Source organism: Panthera leo, chromosome C1 (assembly GCF_018350215.1).
Source record: "Panthera leo isolate Ple1 chromosome C1, P.leo_Ple1_pat1.1, whole genome shotgun sequence".
NCBI classification, from domain to species: Eukaryota; Metazoa; Chordata; class Mammalia; order Carnivora; family Felidae; genus Panthera; species Panthera leo.
In genome coordinates, this window is record NC_056686.1 from 190,129,829 (window position 1) to 190,156,427 (window position 26,599).

General features: G+C 41.3%; 1 protein-coding gene and 1 pseudogene across 1 annotated transcript in view; one reads left to right on the plus strand and one right to left on the minus strand.

The window, feature by feature from the left end:
• PARD3B (par-3 family cell polarity regulator beta) overlaps positions 1-26,599 on the plus strand; it is a 1,004,169-nt gene that overhangs the window by 925,488 nt on the left and 52,082 nt on the right. The window contains exon 22 of the mRNA XM_042949849.1: positions 22,629-22,708. Coding sequence (XP_042805783.1) covers positions 22,629-22,708 — 80 coding nt within the window. The remainder of the gene's footprint in view (positions 1-22,628; positions 22,709-26,599) is intronic.
• Positions 17,089-17,225, minus strand: LOC122229032 (annotated as a pseudogene).

Below are 26,599 nucleotides of genomic sequence, written 5' to 3' on the forward strand. Positions count from 1 at the left end.
CACCTGGGAGAGGAGCTGTGGAAATAAAGTGACTTGGGGCCGGTGAGGACACTATGCACAAGGGAGGCCATTTTAAAATATGGTTGCCACTTTCACTCGACCAAGCAGCCTTTCAATTCTTACCATCCCCTGATCAGCAAGATAAATCCTGGCGTGTCAACACTTTGAGAATTTCTCTGAAATTTCACTGACTTGGAATGGGCTTGCCTGGAGCCCAAAGAAGGTCACAAAGCCGCAGGACCACGTCTTAAAGAGTGATTGATAGACCAGGACTCATAGGAGCATATGACACCAGCCCCTTGTCTGAGGATCGCTCCTGTCATTAAAATCAATGCAACTTAATTAAAGCAAATTACAGATAGATATGTCTATAAATAAGATATTAAAGTGTGCTGCTGAATATGATAATTGCTGCATATTTAGCAATCAGTGTGTGTGTTCTGCTTTTGCCAGGAGGAATTCCTTTCAGTGGAATCAATGGAGCTTTATTAAAAACCATCCAAATTAGAGGGAGAAACGATGAGTGTTATAATAACACAAAATCACTGTTTCAACTTTCATTGCAAAGAAAGGAAAGCAAAATATGTCCATCCCTCTTTTTTCATGCAAGGAAAATATTAGACATATTCTCTTTAAGATGTGGATATTTTGAATTTATACATTTTAATTTTTGTATTCTCTTCTCCCAAAGGAAGGCGGAGGGAAAGTAACAATCATAAATAAAACAATTCGGCAGTGAAACTGAAGTGTGAGGAACACGCCAGTGCCTGGATATACTGTTTTCTTCTTTGATGACAGAAGACAAATAAATGAAGGCATACTCTAAACAGAGCTTTAAGTGGCTTATTTTATTCTCCTGGTCACTAGATCCTTGTGCGTGAAATTTTTTGTAGGTTAATTCGAAGTACTAAATGTTGGAAATAAACACCCATTTTCATCACCTTCCTTCCTTCTCTCACTGCTTTACCCCTGTCACCTTTTATCACATATAAGAATTAAGCTTATGGCCGAGAGACTTCTTTTTTCAGGTTAATTTTAAAATAAACATTTAAAAAAAATCATTCATCACCTAATTTAAAAGTCAATACCAAAATGTAACAGTTAGCTAAATCACTCCCACGTGACTAGAATCATTCTCGAATTTAAGAAAATAAATACCAAAATTACAAGAAGACAAAGATTTCAATGAAGAATGTTCTAAGAGATGAAAAAAAGGAAGCACTGGACAACCAGCCACTTCTAACAGACATTTAAAAGGCATTTAATTGTTTTTCTAGTTTTTATTGAAATTCTAGTTTATTAACATAGTGCAATATTAGTTTCAGGTGTAGAATTTAGTGATTCATCACTTACCTGTAACACCCGGTGCTCACCACATCAAGTGCCCTCCTTAATGCCCATCACCCCTACCTACCTCCCCTCCAGCAACCTTCAGGCTGTTCCCTATAGTTAAGAGTCTGTTTTCTGGTTTTCCTCTTTTTTTTTTCCCCTATGTTCATCTGTTTTGTTTCTCAAATTTCACAGATAAGTGAAGTCATATGGCATTTGTCTTTCTCTGACTTATTTCGCTTAGCATAATATACTCTAGTTCCATCCACATTGTTGCAAATGGCAAGATTTCATTCTTTCTATGGCTGAGTAATATTCCATTGTGTGTGTGTGTGTGTGTGTGTGTGTGTGTGTGTGTGTGTATCACATCTTCTTTATTCATTCAACCATTGATGGACATTTGGACTCTTTCCATAATTTGGCTATTGTTGACAATGCTGCTGTAAGCATAAAAAAAAATAAAATAAAAGGCATTTAAGAAGACTTATTACATTGGGCCACTCTGTGCATTTATTACTTGTCTCTGGAAAGAGAAGACAGAAAGAAAAAATGGGTAAAAAAGGAAAGTAACAAGAGAAGAAATGAATGTTTAGAAAAGCGATTTTTAACTATTTCACTTAAGCAAATGTTGATTTATTGAATGTCTTCCAAGCACTGGTGTAGGCGATGAGGAGAGTAAAAAAATTCCTGTGCTCATGAAACTTATGTTTTTGAGGAGAGACAGACAATAAATAAGTGAAGAGTAAATATCAGGCCATGATCATTTCCTCAAAGAAATATAAAGCTGTGCTAAGGGGCTAGAACGTGTCGCTGGGCCAAATGTGCTGCGTTATATATGGTGGTTGGGGAGAGCTTCTCTGCAGAGGAGGCATTTAAGCAGAGACACAAACATAGTGAGGAACGAAAGCATGTGGATATTGGGAGCATGTTCCAGGGAAGTGTGAGTAGGAAGGCCGTGAGCAGCGTGCTGGGCAAGTTAGAGGGGCAGTGAGGAAGGAGTGTGGCTAAAGCAGTAAGAGTAAGTCAGACCAGGAGGGAACAAACCAGAGAGGTGACTAGTTCAAAACTGTATACATCTTTTGGAGCAAACTTGTTAAGTCCACTACTTAACCATCCTCCCCGATGGTTGTTATTTCTAATTTTCTAAGATGTATATACAATGCATAATACTCTTGCTTAGGAAAGAGTAGAAAGGGTTGGCAATGGGTATAGTTTGCTTTGTTCTTTTTAAGGCCCGACTGAGGCAAATGATTTTCAGGAGAGATGACCTATGATTTCATTCCAGACTATCTATGCCAGAGGCCATTCTACAGACAAATTGGTTCCTAATTATGACACATGGGTTTGCCACTCCGTGGAGGGTGTGTGCCGGTGAGAATGGAGCTCTGCCCTGTGTATTTCCTGTCTCCAGGCCCAATATGCAGACACATCACCCCCACAATCAAATGTGCTGTGCTTCCTTCTGAGGTTACCACAGGCACTACCGATGACTGCAGCCACCTCCAAATTCTGCAGGTGATGGAAAAAGGAAGTAGTCACAGCCACTGAGCATGTACATCACGGGTATCTAATCCCTGCCTTTTCCTTAACACGTGCTCCATCCTTGTGTAACTGTCCTGCAGAGCGGTTCCCTATCCACAGGTAGAGAGAAGAGCAGAGTCACGGTCCTGAGACTCGTAACTGGGAAGTCTTACTGCCTACAGATGTTATGGGAAAATTCGAAACTAACCTATCCTTTGAACCACACTGAAATACCACCTCACACAGGTCAGAGTGGCTAAAACCAACAACTAGGGAAACAACAGATGCTGGCAAGGCTGTGGAGAAACGGGAACCCTCTTGCACTGTTGGTGGGAAAGCAAACTGGTGTAGCCGCTCTGGAAAACAGTGTGGAGGTTCCTCAAAAAATTAAAAATAGAACTATCCTACAACCCAGCAATAGCACTACTAGGAATTTATCCAAAGGATACAGGAGTGCTGATTCATAGGGGCACATGTACCCCAAAGTTTATAGCAGCACTTTCAACAATAGCCAAATTATGGAAAGAGCCTAAATGTCCATCAACTGATGGATGGATAAAGAAGATGTGGTTTATATATACAATGGAATACTACTTGGCAATGAGAAAGCATGAAATCATGCCATTTGCAGCAACATGCATGGACCTGGAGGGTATTATGCTGAGTGAAATAAGTCAGACAGAGAAAGACAGATATATGTTTTCACTCGTATGTGAAACTTGAGAAACTTAACAGAAGACCATGGGGGAAGGGAAGGGGAAAAAAATAGTTCAAACAGACAGGGAGGGAGGCGAATCATAAGAGACACTTAAATACAGAGACCAAACTGAGGGCTTATGGGGGAGGGGGAGAGAGGGGAAAATGGGTGATGGGCATTGAAGAGCACACTTGTTGGGATGAGCACTGGGTGTTGTATGTAAGCGATGAATCACAGGGATCTACCCCCAAAACCAAAAGCACACTGTATACACTGTGTGTTAGCCAACTTGACAATAAATTATATTTAAAAAAAAAAAAAAAAGATCCCTTGAGATATGCACTAACAGTAGTTTGCAACTCTGTTATTGGATACACAAAGGATGGCCAGTGTGGTTCATTGTAACTTGTGAGTATTCTGTTCAAACTGAATACTAGCATTCTGGTCATACAGTAATACTTCCACTGGGATATGTGTAGCATAAAGAGAAATACATTTGCTTTAGAAGTCTCTGAAAATACTGATATAGGACCTGATTTAATGGGCCTCTTTAATTCATGGTTATTTAAAAGAAAAAGAGACTGAAGACAGTATCCAGTGAAAGGTTTCCCACTCCTAGAGCTAGGTGAGTTCACTCCACCATCCCTCTAATTTCCTCTTTTGTACAAGGTAGTTCTGCCCACACTGCTGCTCTGCTGTAACTCCTCAAGCAACAGTCAAGCTCCCATGTTTTAAGGATCCCTGATTTCCATGACTCATAGAAATCAGCCATTAGAAACACATTACAGTGTTGGGTCATTTTTCCCTGGGGCCTTTGCCATTGTAAACATGCCCGATGACACTATATTGTGTTCAACCACAAGGGTAGGTTGAGAAGCGATCAGGTGAGTCTAATAAAAACCTGGCTGCAAGCCTAATGAAAATTGGAGTGGACCTAAAAAACTTTAATAAGATTGTTCTCTTTCTTGTAGTTTCTTGCAGTTTGATTTTCATGACTATCTGGGCAATTGGGGACTTTTAGAGGTATTTACTATGGACAGGTACTGAATTCTCATTGAGTGAGAATGGCAAGGTGGAACAAGTGTGGTGCCTGTTAACTGAGTTCTGCGCCATTGAAAATGTTGCATGCTGAACTGAATTTTAATTTTTAAAAAAAAATGACTTGGTTAACTTTCAAACCACATGCTCCCATGTTTCCAGGAATGGCGTGAAAAGTGTTCCATGTCTATTCTTTCCAAAGCATTGAGTTCTCATGCTCCCATTTACAGTTTGCTGCTCTTTGAGTTATGGTGTCTGGTCTCTGTTCCTAAGGGCAGGTGAGTTTACTCATTCTTTGTTTGGATGAGTTGCTCCCAGTGGATGACCCTCAAATTGAAAATGATGTTTCCCCGGTGAACTCCCCAAGTTTAAATTCAGTGTTCCTCATACATTCAGTAACTCATTTGTGGATTGCTAGCATAATTTATTTAGTTTTGCTGTCTGCAAAGTAAAAGTGAGTTTCTTATAGCCCTTGGGGAAGATGCTCAGAGACCCAGTCCCTAGACTATGTTGGACCAGTTGACGGAATCAGGAGATGAAACTCTACTTCCTTCCAAGTGACTTGGATTAGTACTGGTGTTATTTTCCATACCAAAGTCCAATTATATGGTGGAGGATTTTTAGTAATTGGGCCCTTTGGATTTTAAATCCTCTCAGGTCAGTGCCCCTGAGGATAGCCTTCAGTAGGAAGGACTCTGGGGCTTAGCACAGAAGGCAAATCTGATTTATAGATGGACATGGCATTATGTCTGTCACAAACACATTATGAATGGGCGTTATACATTTTCTAATGTACAGATCAACCCCGCCCCCTTGGGAAATTATCCATCATCCTAATGGATTACACCGTAGTAAGTTCCTTGTAAAATTCATCCTAAATTTTCACTTTCTTAATTTCATTACATTGAGAAGCAGAGATCCCTGTTTATCCTTTGTCTACATCTGAGGATGTTAGAAGAATTAGACTAAAGTTTATAAATCACCTCACAGTTCCCCAACTGAGCCCATGGAAATGGTAAAAAGCAGTCATCGATAATAAATAGGTGCTGATTTCTGCTCAACATTCATACTGTAGTGGGGCACAATGAATACTCCCTCAAATAAGTAGATATTTTTCTTTTTAAATATGGGAGGTCACCTAAATGGCACTCAACTAGCATTTCCATTGCTTAGCTGCCAAAGTTGGGACTTTGTTTCTTTGCCTAGAAAGAATCATATTGGGTGTTGGTTTCTGTTTTGTTTCTTTTTCTTTCTCCTGTCTGCTGACCTCCTGCTACATGAGGCTTCCCTTCAGACTCTGAATCTTTGCTTCTCCGGAAGAAATGCATCTGGGGTCTCCCACCACAGCGTGGCTCTAAATCTGGGATTGCACTCATTTAGGAAAAGTCATCAAAAGACTGTGGTAGGACTTCTCACAGAGTGGCTGAGGTCAGCAGGTGAAAGCAGACTCACTTCCTACCTGTGCACAGAGCCCCTTCTGCCCTGGGAGGGGACCCAGCTGTTATTCTCTCCCTACTCAGTCAGTCAGAGTCACACACGAGGTCCCTGGTATTTATGTGTGATCGCAAACAGTTTAATAATGTTGTGAGAAAATGCACACTTCACATCTGTACTGTTGAATGGCTGAATCGCAATGAAGATTTTGTCTTGTCCGCCCTCCATGCTGTAGAATTAATGTTCTCCATGAATCGGAGCGCTATATTGAGTTGTGAATAGCCTCTTGAGGTAGGCCAGCTAGGTTAATTCAAGTTTGTTTTCTTTAGGTACTTCAGGATTATGTGTCTCTCTGTTCGACTATGTTCCATCTCACCTTCAAGATGATTTTTTTTCATTTAAATGATTCGCTCTTTTAATCATTCAGCATTTATTGAGCATGAGATATGTGCTGGACAGCAAGTGTTAATACATATTATTATACAAGATCATTATAAGATAACACTCTAATTATTTAAAGGCTATACTTTAGGCTCTCAGAAAATAGGAAGTGAATAGCTCTGTCTGGAGAGTTTCCCAGGGTGGTGACGGGAAGGGCAAAGGAAGGGCTGAGCCAGGATAAGAAAGTGTGCAAGTGCATGGGGGTCAGGGAAGGACCAGTGGTTGGGAAGGTGCCTACAGGGTATGCAGGGTGAAAGAAAATGGGGCTGCAAAGGTGAGGAGAAGAAGAATGACAATGATGATGACGACAGTAGACTGTGGATTTGGGTGACATGTTCAGTAATTTAAACTTGATTCTAGTCATTGAGTAGTTTCTATGAACAGCATTAAGAAGACTGTGTACGTATGTGTATGTGTCTGCATAAATCCATATTTATATACATACATCACACATATATACGCATACATACACACAGAGACATATGCATACATCTATCATCTGATAAATATGTCACATCATTCCATCCACTCATCCTGTGTATAAAAAGCTCAGAAAATAGAGTCTTACAAGAGAAAGAATTCTCTTTCTCTCTCCCTCTCTTTTTCTTTCTCTCTTCTCTCACTCTCTCTCTCTTTCTCTTCGTCTCTCTCCCTCCCCAACCCCCTTCTTTTTTCCTTTCATCACTCTCTCTCCCAGGACTGTTTTTGGAATAGTATCACTGAAGAAGCTTCCATGGGCTTAGCCAGGGCTGGTCAGAGGTTCACAGAAATAAAAGCTAAAGGTCAGGGAAAAAATTCTCTCCAGGTGTTTTCCTTACCAAAAGAAAGATCCGATTCAGATGTAACTCCAGCAACATTAGCAACAACTAAGATTTATTGAACATATAAGGACACTGTGGATGTATGATACCTACTGGGTAATTTGCATGCATCGTGCCATTTAATCCTCACAACAATCATTAGTAGGTACTATTATTAACCACATCAGTCATGATAAATGAGGCTAATGAGGTGGCGCAAGGTTACGCGGTGGGTAGGTGATGAGATTCAAGCACAGCCAGTCTGGTTTGGAGTAGGTGCTCGCCCTGTGCGCAGGCCAGAGACCACGCCTCTCAGTATCCAACTAGAAACTCCTCCCACAAGTCAGTTTCCAGTTAGAACGGAGGGACCTGGGACCGGGCGCGCTGTCTTAACAAGGAATGTACAACACCTGCCCTTTTCCTGGTCAGGGTAGTGGCACGGATGAGTCAGATGTATGAGAACAGACGTGGGTCATTGCAAAATCCTTTATGAATATAGTATGTGATGACATATAGTTCCTCCTACGTGTATGCAAGATCTAGACAGCACCTTTTAGAGACAGGACAGATAGTCTGAAAATTGGTATTGACCCCTTAGGGGTCAGCCTCCAGAGTAAGCGTGTGCACACCCTGCCAGGCGCATGGATGCGTGCCCATGCGTCCAGGCCCCCAAGCCAGCCCTTGCTCCCGGCCCTGTCCTCCCCTACGTCCCCACCAGATTTTTCACCAAGTGGAAGCACAGCTGTTACAATTGATGACCAGCTGTTTGGGATTTTAACAACGGCTATTAAAACCCGTGCACAAGCACTGTTTCTGTACTATCTCCTCAGTAACGTAGGTACCCGGCTCGCAAGCTTTGATCGAGATCACTGAACACAGTCTCCAAAAATGAACGCACCGTCTCCCCCAGGCCACTGCACAGAGCAAGTGCTTCCTGCTCGAGTGGCGTCGTGAGATCTCCGCTGGGTGGACTTCACAGAGAAGGCCGAAGGGAGGTTAGATGTGACTCAGGTGAAGTGTTTTCAAAGCTTCTCAGGCAGAGAAGAGGGAGGCTTTGATGTAGACTCCCTATTTGCAAAGCTGCTCATGAACAGAGGGGAGACTCTCGGCACGGGTCTCCTCGTATCCAAACTTTCCTCATTGAAATACCAGTATTCAGCTTAGAGGGTAATTCCGGGAGAGGGTTTCTAGAAGCCGAGCTAACCACTGCCCGCTGCCCCTCCCTGGAATGGGACGGCCGCTGTGCCGTTTCGCCACGCCCCTTTCTTGGCTCATAGAAGAAATGAGCTGATTGTTGTTGTTGCTCTTTGTATATTTGCGTAATTTTATTTTTTTTAATTTTTTTAAAATGTTCATTCTTGAGAGGGAGAGAGCGCGCGCGACAGAGCATGAGCAGAGGAGGGACAAAGAGAGAGGGAGACAGAATATGAAGCAGGTTCCAGGCTTTGAGCTGTCAACACAGAGCCCCACGCAGGGCTCGAACCCATGAACTGCGACATCATGACCTGAGCCGAAGTCCGACGCTTAACCGACTGAGCCATCCAGGTGCCCCTATATTTGCGTCATTTTATAGCCTGAGCAGAGTTCTTGATTTTGCAACATCATAATGAAAAACAGTGTGAATTGGCGGGTTTAGGGGTATGATTTGCAGCTGGTCTACCACTTCCTCTACTGGAAGCTTCAGCTAAAAGTATTATACAATTATCATATTTTACAGGACTCGAGCTGATATTTGCGTCTGCTCATCTTTGGTTGTGGCTTTGTAAAAAATACTCTCTTTTAACATTTTTTTTTTTTTTTTGGTAGATGGATTGCCCAATATACTTACTTTATACACTTTTCTCTTCACGGTATAAATTCATATAGTTCAGTGCTATTGAAATCCAAGCACCAAGGTCTAATTGACATAATAACACGATGAGCTATTTGGACAGTTTTCGGAGATTGAAAACAATGACGAAGCAAATGCAGCCCAGGGTTATAGTAATATCTCTAACCATCCCCTTTTCACTCATTGCCATTATTTTGATTAAAAGGTCTACAGAAGCCACGGTGGTTGTTCAGGATGCAAAAATTATTGCAGAAACTTCCTCTATTAATGGAAATTATTAGAGGATGGGAATGGTACTCGAACAGCAAGAATGACATTAATTATGCGAAAAGCAATCATATTTGGCAGTTGGCAAGCACACATTATTCTTCAGCACTCTTCCACAGGTTTGTGTCCAGCCAGCATTAGAAACCTAAAAGCTTTTTATTTGGCAAAGTTTTCACAGGACTTGGACTTCCAGCTTCTAGATAAAAGATAATTTGGAAGTAAATGTTGTTGGTGAAATTGAAGAATTCAGTAATGAGCGCTATGTAGATGAATTGATGCCCAATTAAATGATTATATCAAATCCAACTCTCAATGTTGACTTTAAAAAAATCATATTTTAAAGACTTTGAAAGCAATATGCTATATATATATATACATCTAATCAGAGGAGCAAAGTTGTATTACCAGCCTGGAAAGGAATGGAGTGTTCTGAATGATCCAATAGTTTGATTAATGGAGAGATACTTAGGACAGGAATTACCTGTATGCTATGAATTAGAAGAGATTACAATAATGTAGCTTATTTTCACTCCATAGTTCCCTTTCTCTTGTGCAACATTTCTCTGTTTCTCAGGGTTTTCATTTCTCTTTCTCTACACCCCTTTTTCAAGGCTCCCTTCTTCTCTGTTTTCCACCATTTTGATGTTCTCACCACCTTCTACAGAATGTTTTTCTTATCCACTCCTACTTTCACCTTTTCTTGTCCCTTCGCAGCAGTAAATACGACCATTCAGAGCAACATCTGTTGCTTTGCTTTATGCATTCACATAATAAGCATTTATTGAGCACTTGACATGTGCAGGGCACTGACCTAACCACAGGAAGAGTTACCAAAACTTCCAGGAGTGAGCATTTGGGCACAGGCCCAAAAGCGTATGTTCAGCATCCATAAAATACCCACGGGGCTCAAGTCATTGAACATCCGGGGAGGGATGAAGTAAAGCCAGAAAGTTAGGTTGCTACAGGTTACTGAAACGTTTATCTGCTAGTTAATAGAAAATCATTAAATGGGCGTGGGGGGTTGCTTTGGTTTTTCAAACCAAGTTTTGGCACAAGAACATCAATTTTCAGAATGTCATTCATTTAATTCTTTTTTTCTCCTCCTCTTGTCGTCATTCATCTTCCTAGAACTTGAACTCGGGCGGCCGATACAATAGTCCGTTGCAAAATAACTTGGTTAATATAAATTTAAAGCTGTTGGGTGTGTGATTTCAGCATTGACAGTGGCATGGGTCTGGTTACTTTGTAATTCCAGTAGGTGGTTCCACATTGAAGAAGCTATTCAGGTCAACGGTAGCTATGCCCAGGGGACCCAGTAATCTATGTTACCATGTAAGGTTCTTCTACTCTACTATTATTTTCAGCTTATAGGAATCTTCCCCCACTCTAAACAATTATATAATTAAGGTTCCTAATGGTTTTGATTTATACACCAGATCCAAGTTTAAATCTAAATTGTTAGGATGTGAGTTTTAAAAATTATTTTTAAGGGAAAGGGAAAACTCAGAACTATGTAAACAAAAGAGCTTGAGAATGGCAGTCTTAATAAGACTTAACCATAGGACAGATGTCATAAAACTTCCTTTGAAAGATTTTGGGGATCTGTGTTGTGCTGCTTACCAGGTCACGTTCAAAGAGATAGCTAGCCATTGTGTTAGCTGATTCTTTCTGTTAAGTGCCACTGAGTAGATGTGTGACACTTCTGCTTTATTGACTCGGTAAATATTAATGAACAAGGTGATAAGCCAGGCCTTGAGAATGTAATGGCTCAGAGAACAGATATTGTCCTAACTCCGATGAAGTTCACCTTGTGTAAACCAAATTAGTAGACTGACACCATGCATGAATATTGGAAAAAAAAAAACTGTACGTTATGTAGACTATTATTGTTTCTAAAACAGTATTTTACCAAAAATGACTTTTGGTGTACCAAACGTTAACACACAGGCACCCATCAATGCCTCCAGCTATATGAAATAACTATCGCCAGGTAATTGGAATTCAGTGAGATCGCGATGACCATGAGCCCATGCAAAATGCCTGAAGATGGTCATCATTTCACATACCCCATCCCACTGCCACCATAAGCTCATGTGAATTTCAAGTCTTATATCTCCGTTCTTTGTTTAGGAAATAGAGCAGCAGTAACTAGAATGATCACTGTCAACATATGAGGTGACATTGGGAGTGAGACTGAGTTCAGATGTTGGCCTTGCCAAAGGTATGAACCTTTGGCATGTTGCTTTAATGTTCTCCAAACTCTACTTTCCTCGTGTGTAAGTGAGGCAGAGATGGAAGTGATAGCACTGATTATAGCTCATGATACTGATTGCACAGTATTGCAGAAAGTCATTTCTTTCTACTCATTTATTTCTAGTAATGGGAGTGACTGGAAGCTGGCCACCGAAAAGCTTGAAATTTTACATATGTTTATGCTGTTTAGTCTGTATAAATGCAAGTGTATTTTAAGTATACTAGGGAGCTGTAGTCAATGAATATCCTTTATAAGGCTTATTAGTTGAAAGAGATAGTATGAACTCATAAGAAATAATGTGAACAAACTTACATCATTTTAAGGTTTGGCATATTTTGAGGGTCAACTGTTTTCTTTTAGAATGAGTAAAGAACACTGACTGTCACAGAGTATAATAAAAATAAAACTGCAGAGGCATCATTAACTCACATATTACATCCAAGAAGCAATTCAAAACCAAATTCGATAAATACTGGACACCGGCATCTGGTGATTAATGTAACTAACTGAGACTCCACTAAATTCCGGCTTCCTCCGTTCCTGGAAAATACAGGACAGGTAAACGGCTTTATTAGGGAATGCTTTTCCCGATACCTTTTCATCCCTTTCATCAGAAACTGTCTTCTCTCAAGTGAAAGTTTAGATTTCAGCCAGTGTTGCAATATCTCCATTTGTAGGTAGACAGATGGGGAAAGGAAATGAGATGGTATCTGGCTCTTTAATTAAAGATGTAGAGCCAGAGTTTGCTCTTCACGCTCACTGGCAAGACACATATGCACATGTGCACACACATGCACACACAGACACATACAAAGTGCATCTGATGGATGAAGCCAAATTTGTGAAATTGTATCCATAATCATAGTTTCTATGGTAACTGTATCTTAGGCCCAGACACAAACAGAGCTGGGCAGGAGATGTCTGATTTTATTTTCTCTGAAGACAATCAGAAGAGAGATAATTCAGGTTATCAGATGCCATGGCCCCGTGTACAGATGGCTAGTCCTTGGGTCATGCTAGCGTAAGACTTAATGCTGCGATTCCAATAAATGCGTTATACTTTTACAATGTTGCAGATGACTTCGCTATCTTTGTCATTCAGCTTTAAAATAATTATGTACCGACATATAGTTACCATATTAATGAGATGTACGTGGTTAACACAATGTGGAAACTATATGCAAGATAACTTGTATAAATGTGCATAAATTAGAAGAGATTATAAGGATTTATTTTAACTCCAGTGTTCTACATGGGAGGAAAATATAGAAACAAAATGGTTAAAAGGCTTACCCAAGAGTTATTTTTAAAATATTTTTATTTGCTGTATTTTCTAAACTAGCAGATGTTCTAAACTAGTCTATAAACTGAATACCCAGCTATTTGACAAAATTACTGAAATTAAATTAGAGAAAATAAACACTTCAGAAATAATGGTTTGAAAGAGTGTGCGTACTTCTGCTTCTGCAGATAGCATATTTCTAAATACATATCGCCAACATAATATACTTCACATTGCCAAAGAGAAATCATTTACAACCTATTTTGATTAGTTTCTTTTTGCTTAAATCAAGTATGGTGAGTTTCTCTCCAAACATGTAGCGTTTTAGCAGAGTGTCTTTGTATTAGAAGATGCTCAAAGACAAGTTCATAACTTTTTAGATATTTTCATCATGTTGATTCCTTCAAAAATCTTCCAGCCAGACCTATAGCTAAGTAAGAGGAATGTAATTAAAAAAAAGCTTCTGGAAACTGCTCAAAAATATCTGTCACATTACCAACTTGAAATGAAAGGCGTATTCCCTAAAATGGCATCTAAATTTTTATACTTTGCATCTTAATCTTATGATGGGTCTGGCAGCATGAGACACATTTTTGTGTAATGAATCTGAGTAAGACATATTGGTAAATGAGGATGTTATGCATAGGTGAGTAAGCTGTATTGCAACTTGGCACAGCCTTTCTATCACAGCAGCTTTTAAACTTCCCCAGGAAAATTGACTTAAGGGACATAAATTACAACACTGGCCAAAATGTGTCCCAACCTGTGGGAACTGGAAAACATGTTAATTTTGAATTGTTTCCGCTTTTTACCATCAGACATTTGCAGAAAATCGTGTGTGATTTATTCTTTTATTTGTAATGAATTGTTAAAAAATGTTTGAAAGGGCATTAAGTCTTCCCCTCTGCCATTAATCTGCAAATGGGAGAAATAGGGGGTTAAATGGCCTCTTTAGTATATTGCTTTATGAAACTGCTGACTCCAGCAACGCCTGGCTAGAAATACATACTAATTTAAGGAACCCTGAATGTAACCAGCAAGCTCCTTGCTTTTGTAGAGAAAAGACTAATAGCTTTATTTTAACAAGGCTCTTAACATCCCAGCCAGCAGCAGGCATTGAGTGAATGAAATTGGGAGAACTCCCATGGACTAAAAGCATCTTAATTCAACGTTCCTCGTACACCAGACCCTCCTGATAGGCTGTCATAGGCTGTCATAATCCAGCCAAAGAGGATCACCACTATAAGGCACACCGAGTGTGAGCCTTTCAAGTTGTTTTTGAATAAGCTCTCTGAAGTTTCTCTTCCTGAGCTTTATTAGCAGAGAAAGATAAATATGCCCCAAATCCAAGCCTAAGTTCTCACATTACATTGTTTTGGAAAAGACTAGGTTTCTCTGATGGCTTAAGTCAAAAGTATTTCTATCAGAAGTATATTTAGGTCATTACATTAAAAAAAAAAAAAAAAAAAAAAAAAAAAAAGCCTGCATGATACCAAGTGAGATAAAGGGCTTCTAAAAAAGAAAAAAAAAACTAATTGGATCAAAGCCGCTGACCTTGTTTTTTTATGATGAGGGAAATTACCTAATAAGGCTGGAAGCAGGAACATTTCTGAGTTTTACTGAGCACAAATGCCTGTGCCTATTCTCTTTCCCCTCACTACTTCCTAAAATGGCCTGACTTCCTAAGGACCCAGCTACAATTTATAATGAGTTTCTCTTTGGCAATCCTTGATCTGCAGTTTCCTACCCTCAATTCACAGCTCTTTGCAAGAGTCTTTGTACCCAACACAATAATCTGGATTGCCATCATTTCTGATTAGGACATAAAAGTTGATCAAGTTACAGGAGGAGTTTAGATAAATTATGATTTACCTGTAAGTAGAATGTTGTATACCTATTAAAATTTATGCTTGTGAAATATCTAGGAAAATGTCAATAATAAATAGTTGGGGGGGGAACCATATGCCATTAAAATATGTATATGTTTGTAAATGCTAACAGAGGTCATCTTTGGATGATTTAGGGAGAAAAATCAGCTCAGTCCGCTTTTTAAATAATGGAACACAAATTTATTCCCATCATTTCCATTAACTAACACTGTGTCCCTCAGGGAGAGGTCTTTTTCTCATCTCTAGGTTTTAGAGTACGTAGCACATGACTCCACTTAGGAGACACTAACAAATGTTGATTTACTTGAAAGTATTAGTCTTATTTCCTCAGCATGATAGCATAAGACAGTACAACCAATGTTTGTTTTTGTTTTTGCTTTTGGGGGGAAAGCAATAAAGATTTTCAACACCATGGAGCCCTGCTTTCTCTCCCCATCGATCCACCGAAATCACTCTGAACAAAGTACCAGTCACCATCTCCTTGCCAATTCCCACATACACTTCTGTGGAACTTATGTTAGTCACTGTTCAGGTACAGAGAACAAAATCCACTGTAGCCAGTTGAAGCAGGAACAACTTTATGATAGCCTACTAATGGGCTTGCAGACTCTTAAGGATGGTTAAAGATACGGCATCTTGGCCAACCTTTCAGGAATGAGTTCTCACAGCATGCTACAGAACCAGGCTACCAAGGGAGCTGTTGCCACTTCTGTAAGAAAGCTTTGGGCTCCAGAGCCACATAACAATGCCTGTATCAGGAACCACCATAATTAGGAAAGTGCCACAATCAGAAAGCCACCTCTAGTGCTGCCATCTCCAAAGCTGGTTATAAAAGCTGCACTCCACCCTAGGAACTCGCGATGGCACATTTGCTGAGACTGCCAAGGAAAACCTAGCACAGCTTCCTTCTTGTCAGAGTAAATGGTGAAAGTGTGGCCACTGCCTCCATGACCCAGCTTAAATCATACCGGTACACTGACTACAAGGGCATTCTGGGAAAGGCAGTTCTGAGCTCTGTCATTCAGGGTAACACTCTGCAAGGAAGGGGGTTTGAGTAAAGCACATGAACACACCATACTGACCACAGACCTTGCCTTGCTGAAGTTCTCAACTGCTTTGGACACTGTGGACCACGCCCTTGTTTGTGAGATTCTTCTCTTTTGATTTCTATGATAACACTCTTTCCCAGTTCTTTTCCTGACCAACTGCTGTTTTAGACCTCCTCAGATTTCCTCCTGGGTTCAACTCATGTTTGCCTGCCCCTTAAATGGTAGTGTTCCTAAGATTATTATGGGTATTCTTCTCTGTTCTCATTGCATGTCTTTTCTTCTGTTCTGTGTCTACGTATTACCCGTGGGCATCCTAATTCTTTTCCAAGGTTTCAGGTACCCATCCATAGGCTGAATGTTTCCCAGTGCTACATCCCTAGTCCAGGCTTCAACACTGCAGACTTTTACACTCAATTATCTATCAGACATCATCATCAGATGTCCCAACTCAAGCTTAATATATCTAATATACTCCTACCCCTACCTTTGCCCCTAAACCTGTCCATCCCTTATTCTCATCTTGGTGATGGTTACCAAACCCAAGTAGTTGCTAAGCTCAGAAAATTGTGCATTATTCCGGGCACACCCTTCCTGTTAATCTTCAGTCACTCTTATGGAACCTGTCCCCCTAATATTCTTATATCACTCCCTTGCCTTTATCCTTTTTTTCTTTTTAGGAACTTTATTTTCTGTCAACCTTACTTTCATTTTGTTTGCCTTTGTGGAAAAGCAGCTTAAGACCACTTCGTAGTTGTCCCTACTCATTTAAGTGATCTCAATAGTGGGAGCTGTAGACCAGTCTTCAGTGGGGGACTGAGCAGTCCAGTCTTCAGTAGGGAACTGTTGAATAGGCACAGAGAACACCTGTGTGCCTTCAGACCAGTCTGCAACTTCAGGTTGTGTAGCAATGAACTCAAGATCTGGAGCAGTCCATTCACCCCAGAATTCCAGCTTGGTCACAGCCTTTTCAACAGCAGCCTGCTCTTCCTTCTCAATCTCTTCAGGATCTCTGTAGAAGAAGACATCCAGGCATGACCTCCAATGGATCCTCGTGGGAAATGGTGCCATGCATGTGCAGAACTTCCCTGGGCCAGTATCCACTCCATCATACCGACTGAGGGAGCTCCCTTTTAGCAGAATTCACCTGGTTGCTCTGAAAACAGAAAGCCCCAAGCAGTTAAGAAGGAGAAAAGTAGAAGAAAATACAGGCCATTTAAAATATTTTTTCATTTTTCCTTAAAGTTCTGACACATGTGAGTTATACCAAGAATTACTATCAAACTCCACTCATTGGGCCAGAGGCCCTTGTGGGGTTGGTAAAAGACTTGCCCCCAATGTAGCACACTACCTACACTTGTGAGTTCATCAACTCCAAGCTTTAACAAAGTGTAGGCCTTTATCCTTTTGAACATCCCCTAGTTTAAATTTTTTTTAACGTTTATTTATTCTTGAGAGACGAAGACAGAGCACGAGCAGGGGAGGGGCAGAGAGAGAGGGAGACACAGAATCTGAAGCAGACTCCAGGCTCTGAGCTGTTAGCACAGAGCCCAACATGGGACTCAAACCCACAAACAGCGAGATCATGACCTGAGCCGAAGTCAGACATTTAACCAACTGAGCCACCCAGGCACCCCAGAATATCCCCTAGTTTAGGCCTTTATCATCTCTGGCTCAAACTATCACTGGCACCTCCACACTATGCCAAGAATAATCTTTCTACCCTGTAAATATGTCCCATCACTTACCAAGTAGCCATTGCCAATGGCTTCACCATCACCTACGGGTAAAACCAAGTTCCTTGGCATATTAGCTCCTCCAAGATCGGGTCCATGTCTATATCTCTAGAGCTTGGACTCTGGGCTCAGAAAGACATGATCTTTGTCTCTGATTTTCCATGTACTAGCTATATGACCTTGGGCAAATACTTAGTTTTCTCATTTGAAAAACAGGGCAACCATTGGGGTTTAGGAAGATTGAATGGATTGATAAAAATAAAACATTTAGCATTTTATTTGACCAACAGTAAGTACCAAATAAGTGTTAAATTGTGGTAATGATCAAAGAAAAAACAAATAAATGGAGAGATAGTTCATATTCATGGATAGGAAAACTTAATACTGTCAAGATGTCGGTTCTTCCCAACTTGATCTATAGATTCAATGCACTCCCTACCAAAATCCTAACAAGTTGCTTTTTAGATTCTAAAGAATCTCCACAAACTGATTCTAAAGTTTAGAAGACCTAGAATAGTCAACATAATTTTGAAGGAGTACAAAGTTGGAGGACTGACACTACCCAACTTCAAGACTTACTATAGAGCTATAGTAATTAAGACAGTGTGGTATTGGTGAAAGAATAGACAAATAGATCAATGAAACAGAATACAGAGCCCAGAAATAGACCCAAATAAATACTTATTTGGGTCTTTGACAAAGGTGTAAAGATAAACACAATGGAGCAAAGATACTCTTTTCAACCAGTGGTGCTGGAACAACCAGACATCCAACAAGCAAAAAAATGAATCTAGACACAGACCGTGCACCCTTTACAAAAATTAACTCAACATGAATCACTGACGCAAATTTAAAATTTGAGTAAAACTATAAATTTCTGCTCTGCAATAAACATTGTCAAGAGAATGAAGAGATAAGCCACAGACTGGAAGAAAATGTTTGCCAAAGACACATGTCATGAAGGACCATTACCCAAAAATACAAAGAACTCTTGAAACCCCACAATAAGAAAAGAAACAAACCAATTCAATATGAACCAAAGACCTTAGCAGACACCTCATCAGAGAAGACATACAGATGGCAAATAAGCATATGAAAAGATGCTCCACATCATATGTCATCAGAGAACTATAAATTAAAACAACAATAAGATACCACTGCACACACATTAGAAGGGCCAAAACCTGGGACACGGACCACCCCAAATGCTGGTGAGGGTGTGGAGCAACACGAACTCTCCTTCATCACTAGTGGGAATACAAAATGGCACTGCCACTTTGGAAGATGGTTTAGCGGATTCTTACCAAACGGAACGTACTCTGACTATACAACCCAACAGCCACAGTATTTGGTATTTACATAAGGGCACTGAAGACTTATCTTCACGCAAAAATCTGCACACAATGTTTACAGTAGCTTTATTTATTATTGCCAAAACTTGGAAAGCACCAAGATGTCCTTCCAAGGAGATGAATGGATAAATAAACTGCGGTACATCCAGACAATAGAATACTATTTAGCCCTAAAAAGAGATGAGATATCAAACCCTGAGAAGACATGGATGGAACTTAAATACATATTACTAGGTGAAAGAAGACAATATAAAAAGGCTACATACTGTAAGATTCCAACTCTATGATGTTCGGGAAAAGGCAAAACTGTGGAAACCATAAAAAGACCAGTGGTTGCCATGGGTTTGGGGAGAGGGAGGGATGAACAGGCAGAGAATAGAGAATTTTTTAGGGTAGTGAAAATATTCTGTATGATACTAGAATGATGGATACATGCCATACATTTGTTCAAACTCATAGAATGTACAACCCCCAAAGTGAAACCTAACGTAAACTCTGGGCTTTGGGTAATGATGTGTCAATGTAGTTTCATCACTTACAACAAACGTACCACATGGGGGGATGTTGATACTGGGGAAGGCTGTGCATGTGTGGAGACAGTGGGATAGGGCCTCTGTACTTTTTCTCTCAATTTCGCTGTGAACCTAAAAGTGGTCTCAAAAAAATAAAGCTGCCTAAGAAAAAAGTTACGGTATCGGCAATAATGGTTATAGCCATAATAGTAGTTCCGGTGGTAGTGGTGTGGTTATCCTCTTCCTTCACAGGTTCTGTTTCTTCCTTTACCAAAATCTTGACATTCCCTGAAAACAGAGCGCTTTTGTTTTGTAAATGACTCCATGTTGTTTCCTTTCTGTTCCCTCTACCTAGAATGCCTTCTCCTGCTACTCTTACGCCTTCTCCCCCACAAAAACTTCTCATTCGCCTTCAAATTTTAGAGGAAACTTCAACACCCAAATGAAGCTGTGTTCAACTCTCTCAGGTGGACTTTTGTGTCTGTTTCTTCCGACTCCTACTGCCTCCTCTCTCCTACTGACACTGTAGCAGTGATATCATCATACCGTAATTGTTTGCAGGCCTGTCTCCTCGATATTCAGAGCAATGAAGAAATCCAGCCCTTGTTCACTCCTTTGAATATAGTGCCTAGCATGGCATCAGGATACAGTAGCTGCTCCGTAGTCACTAATTCAATGCTTGCATTAAAGAGGTTGTCGTGTTAATAGCGAAACGCAATATATACACTATATAAATATAATAATTAAATATGTACATTTTCTGTTTGTGACAAACAGAATCATTTTTAAATTTTATGTTTATTCATTTTTGAAAGAGAGACAGAGCACAAGCAGGGGTGGGGCAGAGAGAGAGGGGGACACAGAATCCGAAGCAGGCTCCAGGCTCTGAGCCATTAGCACAGAGCCCGACGCAGGGCTCGAACCCACAAACCGCGAGATCATGACCTGAGCCAAAGTCGGACGCTCAACCGACTGAGCCACCCAGGTGCCCCCCCCCTTTTTTTTTATGTTCGAACAGAATCATTTTTGATAGAGAATCATGCCACCCTTCTTTGCCTTACATTCTGCTACTTCTGTGAAGCTTTTTCCCAACACCTTCAGGTGTCACCTGTGCTGTTAGTAACATCCTGAATGACACAGGATCATACATTGTCCTACATCATTATTTAATTATTTCATTTCTGATGTTTGCTTTTCCCCCAAAAGACTGAAACTTCCTTAAGATAAGGATCATCCTGTGCTTTATATGATCTCATATACTGGTAGCTCATCAGGATAGGCACTTGGGTGCTGCCCCCTAGAGACACCAGAATGCTGAGCACTGCATCATTAGGCCAGGCCAGTTCTGGATAATAGTGCTGAAAGTATTAACTTGGAGTTTTGTGGCCATAAGAAGAAAGGTTACTTGTAAATGTCTAGAGCCATACTACGGATACATAAGCATAATGTGCTCCCAACAATCACAATTAAATAATCTTCAACATAGTTCTGGTATTCATGCTAATTCTCCCTCCATGAAAAATAGGTTAAAAACAAAGCTCAGATAGAAGAGGCTGAGGACAATAATTGTATCCTTCCCTTTTTTTTTCTGTACCATTTATTTAACCCCAGCTTGTCTGATGCCATCCTTGTTCCTGATGTTTGCTGGAAAGGACGGTGGTTTACATCAGGGCTTTTATCCTAATGCGGAGAACTCTCAGTCTCTCTGGAGTCGTCTCTACGTTTGTAGGTGCAGTCTTTATCCTTCCCCGGGAAATTCACTGGGCTGTTGGCCTCTCAAATAACTCCAGCCACTCCTGTTCCATGTATTGGTGAAATACGAAAAGGCTTTGCAGGACACACTCTGAAGAGCCTCCTGTAATAATTTTGACACCAGGCATAGCCTTTCTTACTCTAAATGAGTGTGTATATTTGCTTTGCAACCCCCCTCCCCCACAACAAACCCTCCCTACACCCACCACCCAAGCTGGGATGGAGGTTTTATAGAGAGCTAGAACTTTTGGTGGGAAGAAAAGAACTTGCAAGCTGAGTACCACCTGGAAAAATCCCCCCTCCTGACTTGACACTGTTACGTTCTGTGTTTACTAGCCAACTCTCCCTTCCCCCATTACAATGGTCCAGGTGTTCTGTTTACCCTTTCCAGGCCCACTCTGCAAGGGCTGGCCCAGCACGAGAGCAAGCACGTAAGTGATCCACAAAACCACATACATCGACATGAACAGGTGATGGATTGATCAGTCAACAAGAACTTTGAAATACGTGTATGTTTTCATCCTGGTTTTAATTGGTATGATAGACGCAGAAGCACTATGTATGAAGTCTTCACGTTCACAGAACCAACATACTTTGTCGAGAACATCCTGGGGCCAGTCACTGCTCTTCAGATCCTCAGAGGTCGAAGGAGGAGACCCGACGAGAGGGGAACACAGAAAGTACATAGGAAGGGGAAAAACATAATAAAGACCAACCCTAGACAGAAAAGAGTTAATGACTTCTCTGTGGTAGTTGCTAAGGGAGAGAACTAAGTGAGATCTGGGGGAGGGAAGGACTTCATGGGAGCTGTGGAGGAGACAGTTGTTTGTCATCAGCCCCTGTTAGTAAAGAAAGGTTGAAGAAGATACTTTCAAAAAACATGGTCCTTGTCACAGCCAAGAGCTGTCTAAGGAGACCTGACACCTACATGTAATACAGCGTCCTGGACCAGGAAAGGCATTGAGTAAAATTGCAAGTCAACTATGGGCTTTAGTGAACAATAATGTATCAATATTGATTCATTAATTTTAAGATCTGTATCATACTAATGTGAGATGTTAGTAATAGGGAAACTGAGTTCAGAGTGAATGGGAACTCTGTACTGTCTTCTCAATTTTTCTGCAAGTCTAAAACTGTTCTAAACACTAACGCCTACGTAAAAGGGGGGAAAAATGGCCCACAGCCTACAGAATATCCCTGGCTTGGTGACAGGAAAGAGTCGGCTTGACAATGACCCTTTTTGAAAGAAGCGACTTTGTTGTTAAATGCCATGTTTGTGGCTTGATCATCAATTCCTATAGCAATACTGAGCTCTTGCTTGCTTTTTCCATGGTTGATTTTTGGCAGGCAGCAGCAGCATTTGTGCGCTGATTATAATTTTGCGATGCATTGTCAGTAACTAGGGTGTATAATGGATCTTCATCTCTAATTACTTTTCTCTCCACAGGTGTCTGGAAAGGGTCCAGATGGGAATGCACACAACATCCGCTTTGAGGGGATGGAGAGACAGTACGCCTCCTTACCCAGGTAGATCACTCAGGGGTCTCCCACCACCAGCTCACCTACCGATAAAGCCTTTAGAGAAATCTACATGAAATAGAAATCTGGCTTTGAAACTGGAATATGTTATAATGTGCCTTACCGCCGTCTGCTACAACCTTCGTGCCATCTTCACAACTGTGCTAATAATTGAAACACTTGTGGGTTATTTTTTAAGGGAAGAAAATAGTATATCATTGCAATTGAACATGTCAGCAAGAATATTGGATACAGAATGGAAATCCTAAGCCATTGCTATAAAAATGGTATTGAACATCCTGCACCAAGCTTAGGGACAATAAAATAGTAAATCCTCTGTCCTAGCAGTTACCTACTAGGAAGGGCGAGCCAACCTTAACCTTGGAGCTTCGTGTGGGTGTTAAAAAGCAGGAGAGAAATGTGAACCTGGGAAGATGTTCTTTGCTTGATTTAGAATCTGACCTGGTATTTGCTGTCAGCAAATATTGCTGAGAGGTACAGACACAGTGGGGGAAGGAAATAATCGCGTGGGAAAAGTTCACTTGGTGATTTTGGCCTAACGTGATCCACTTATGCTGTAACTGAACGCCCCTGAAAATGAGATACAATTCTCAAAGGTTTGTGCTCTTATCTGTGAGATGAAGAATAATTTTGGTCTGCTATCAGTAGCACATGACAAAGAGGAAAACTTTCCAAGATTATGTCTAGGACGGCTACTACGGGAGTGAATCAAGAGTGTGAGAATTCGTGAGTTCAGGGGGCGGGGGGGTTGGGCGGGGGAACAAACAAAGAAAGGTTAATGCCAGCCAGAAAACTGAAATGTTACGGAATATCTCCTTTTAAAAAGAAGGGGGAGGATCCTAAATAGAGCTTTTTCATCAAAGTGGAATTGTTGAAGTGTTATCCCAGAGGGAGTTACTGCGTTGAGTTTCACATTGGCTACAACTCTGTGTGGGAATTTACAAAAATACCACCCTGGATATTGCAACAGGCATAGCCTAAGTGACCATCTGCTCTTATAAATAGTATGTTGATTTTCAAAAGTAATAAAATCTCAAATCTAGTGGAGAACCAATTTTTAACACTGATTGGGCAGAATACTTAAAATACAATATTTTAAAAGCTTCTATACAACTGTATTTTATTTATCTCCCAATTTTCATTTTTTATAGGTTGTCTCCTAGTCTTTTCTCATCTTTGATTTCTTTCCTCTCCTTATTTTTCCCTGGCCTACTATTTTGTTTTCGTTTTAAAAAAATGGAAGTCGTCTCCAAAATTTGTTTTAAATATAACATTTCTGGCTTTCAGTGTTGAAGTGTATGGAAATTGTGGTTAAGGCAGATGGAAAGTAGTATGTTCTTATGAGAGGAAAGAAAAAAAGATAAAACTGGAAACAGTTTAATGTCTTCCTGGCCAACTTGCACCAGACTGCGGAAATGGATTTTTTTTTTTTTTTTTTTTGCACAAATCAAAAGCACAGAAATAACATTGAAAATCCTACAAATTTCACTCATTCACTCCCCATCTATCTATTAATCATCTACGCTGTATCAGGCCCCGAGAATATGGAGACTGGAGACACAGTGCCAGTCCATCCTTGGGACCCTACTGTCTAGGACAGGAGACCGCAAATCACCTTTTTATGACAGCACAACAGATGCTTAGTTTAGTAATTATTAGCAGAAAGTCTTCTGAATTTCCAGCTCCTATTTATCTTTACTAATAAGCCCTGAAATGCTCAATCATGGCTGACTTTCAACAAGTCTATTTGAGGATCAAACACTGCAAAGGGAGTTTTCTGACAAAGGCAATGCATTTATGCGGTTTCTGGCCCTGGAGCTATCACCGCAATGCAGGAATTGACAAAATCCCGAGAGTATAACTGTAGCGGGAGGGGAAGCATCTTAGACCAAAAACAATTTTGGCCAGTAGTCCACCCACACCCGTACACGGTGGTAGGAGTGATTAGGATTAGCCACGTGAGCAAACAGAACTTGGTGGCTCCCTGGCAACCAGAAGTTGGCCACGATGGACAATGCATGGGGCTCAGACAAATGCAGGAAAGGTCCCTGGCGCTTGTTTTTAAGTAGAGGAGCCCCACCTCGAGTTTCCATCTCAACATCTAAAGGGGAGATGCAAGGCATGCTCACCACTGTGCTCCAGTCCGTGGGAGGCTCCATATTTACCCAGGAAGAGGCACAGTGCAGAGGCAGGGGACCCACTGCTGGCTTCAAGAAGGTATGCAGACTCAGCTCTGTGTGCCAGTGACGTTTACCCTGGTTTTCTAGTCCTCCCCACCCTGGAGATTTTACTGTTCACTCGACTGAATCACAGCAGCTCCACTGCTCTCCCCCTTTGCCAGGAGCGAAGTCAGCACATCTCTGTAGGCACCGGATCCCCTCTTTGTCAGAGGCAGGGAGCTTTACAATATTTATGGAGTTAACTTTTTAATTAAAAATAGGAATAATTCTCTCTATGGGAAGTTGGTGGCTGACCTTCCAGTGGACTAAATAGGCTACTGACCGATGTGGTTCCCATGTGGTTTGTGGAGAGCATGACAGGAGTTTTAAAGTTGACTCAGTAATATCGATTTGTATGTCAAATTCGGAACCATCGACACCCAGAGAGAAAATGCACCTCAGCACCCACCCCACCCCCAGCACATGGAGTTAGTTAGTAGCCCTGATCAAGGGGCACCCTTTTATGCTGTCATGGAATTCAGTCCTCTTCACAGGAGGCTCCCGCAACCTGCTGCCAGAGTAGAAAAGACACTTCGACAAGTAAAGCCAGAGCCCTCGCTCACCCAGGAAAAAGACAATTCCTAGCACTTGGTAGTTAGGATGTTGCCTAAGGCTAAGGGCTAAGGATGTTAAGTATTATTGTTAAGCAATGTTAAATCTTCTGCCTCTGAAGGAAAATGACTTTATTTCTTGTCTCCTGAGGGTGCTGTTTTGGAAAGCAGAGCAGTTGTAATACAGCCTCTACAGCCTCGTTAGCAAACACCAGGCTGTTACCAGGGCCAATGTTTTACCCTCCTGTCCAGCCCCCAGTTTTCTCTGCTGGTAGACACAGTGAAATCAGCATTCTTGCCCGACACAGATTACTACTCACCCTGAGCAAGTAGGGAAGCGGCCATTCCTTAGGCTGCCGTAATGTGTGAACATCAGCGTGTGTATTTTTGCAAACAGCTGCTTTTTCGCTTCAGCCTCCCAGCCCCAGTCTCTTTTCACAGGCCTCTTTGTGGTCAGTCCCTCTAGCAGTGAACTCGCTACTCACCCCAAGCCTCCATTGTTCCCACCTGGCCCATCCCGGGCCCCGTGGGATCCCATTATCCCTTCTCTACAGATGGTTCACTGCACCCGCACAGGACGTTGCTCTTCCGGGCTCGTAATCAAGTGTTGAGGCCTAAGGAGTGAGCAAAAACATCTCTTCTGTGGTCCTCTATATGGGGGCGGTGAGAGGTTGCTGGAAACCCTCATAAAAATGCCTTCATTGGTTCCACTACAAAATGCACATTATGCAACCCCAGCTGGGCCACTGCTGCTGTCCAGAAGTCCTGTCGGTCGTGCTGTCGACTCCCTTGACTATCCCACAGTGGCCGTTCCAACCCTGTTCTACTCCCGTTGAATTCTGTGAAAATGACAAAACCCCCCAAGCCCAGTCTCTAGAGATGACCTCACTTCCTCTCCTCTGTGGCCTTGACACATTCAACGTGAGTTCCTCCACTTCTGCTCCCTACAATTCAGATTCGCTGCCTTCACTGACCACGTTGCCTGAGGAGTGACAGCAACGGCATGAACGTGGACTCGGGCCATAATTAGAGCCCCAGCTCTGTCACTTACTACCTGCGTGACTTTGGGCAAGTGATCTAACTGCTCCAGCCTCAGTTTCTTAATCTGC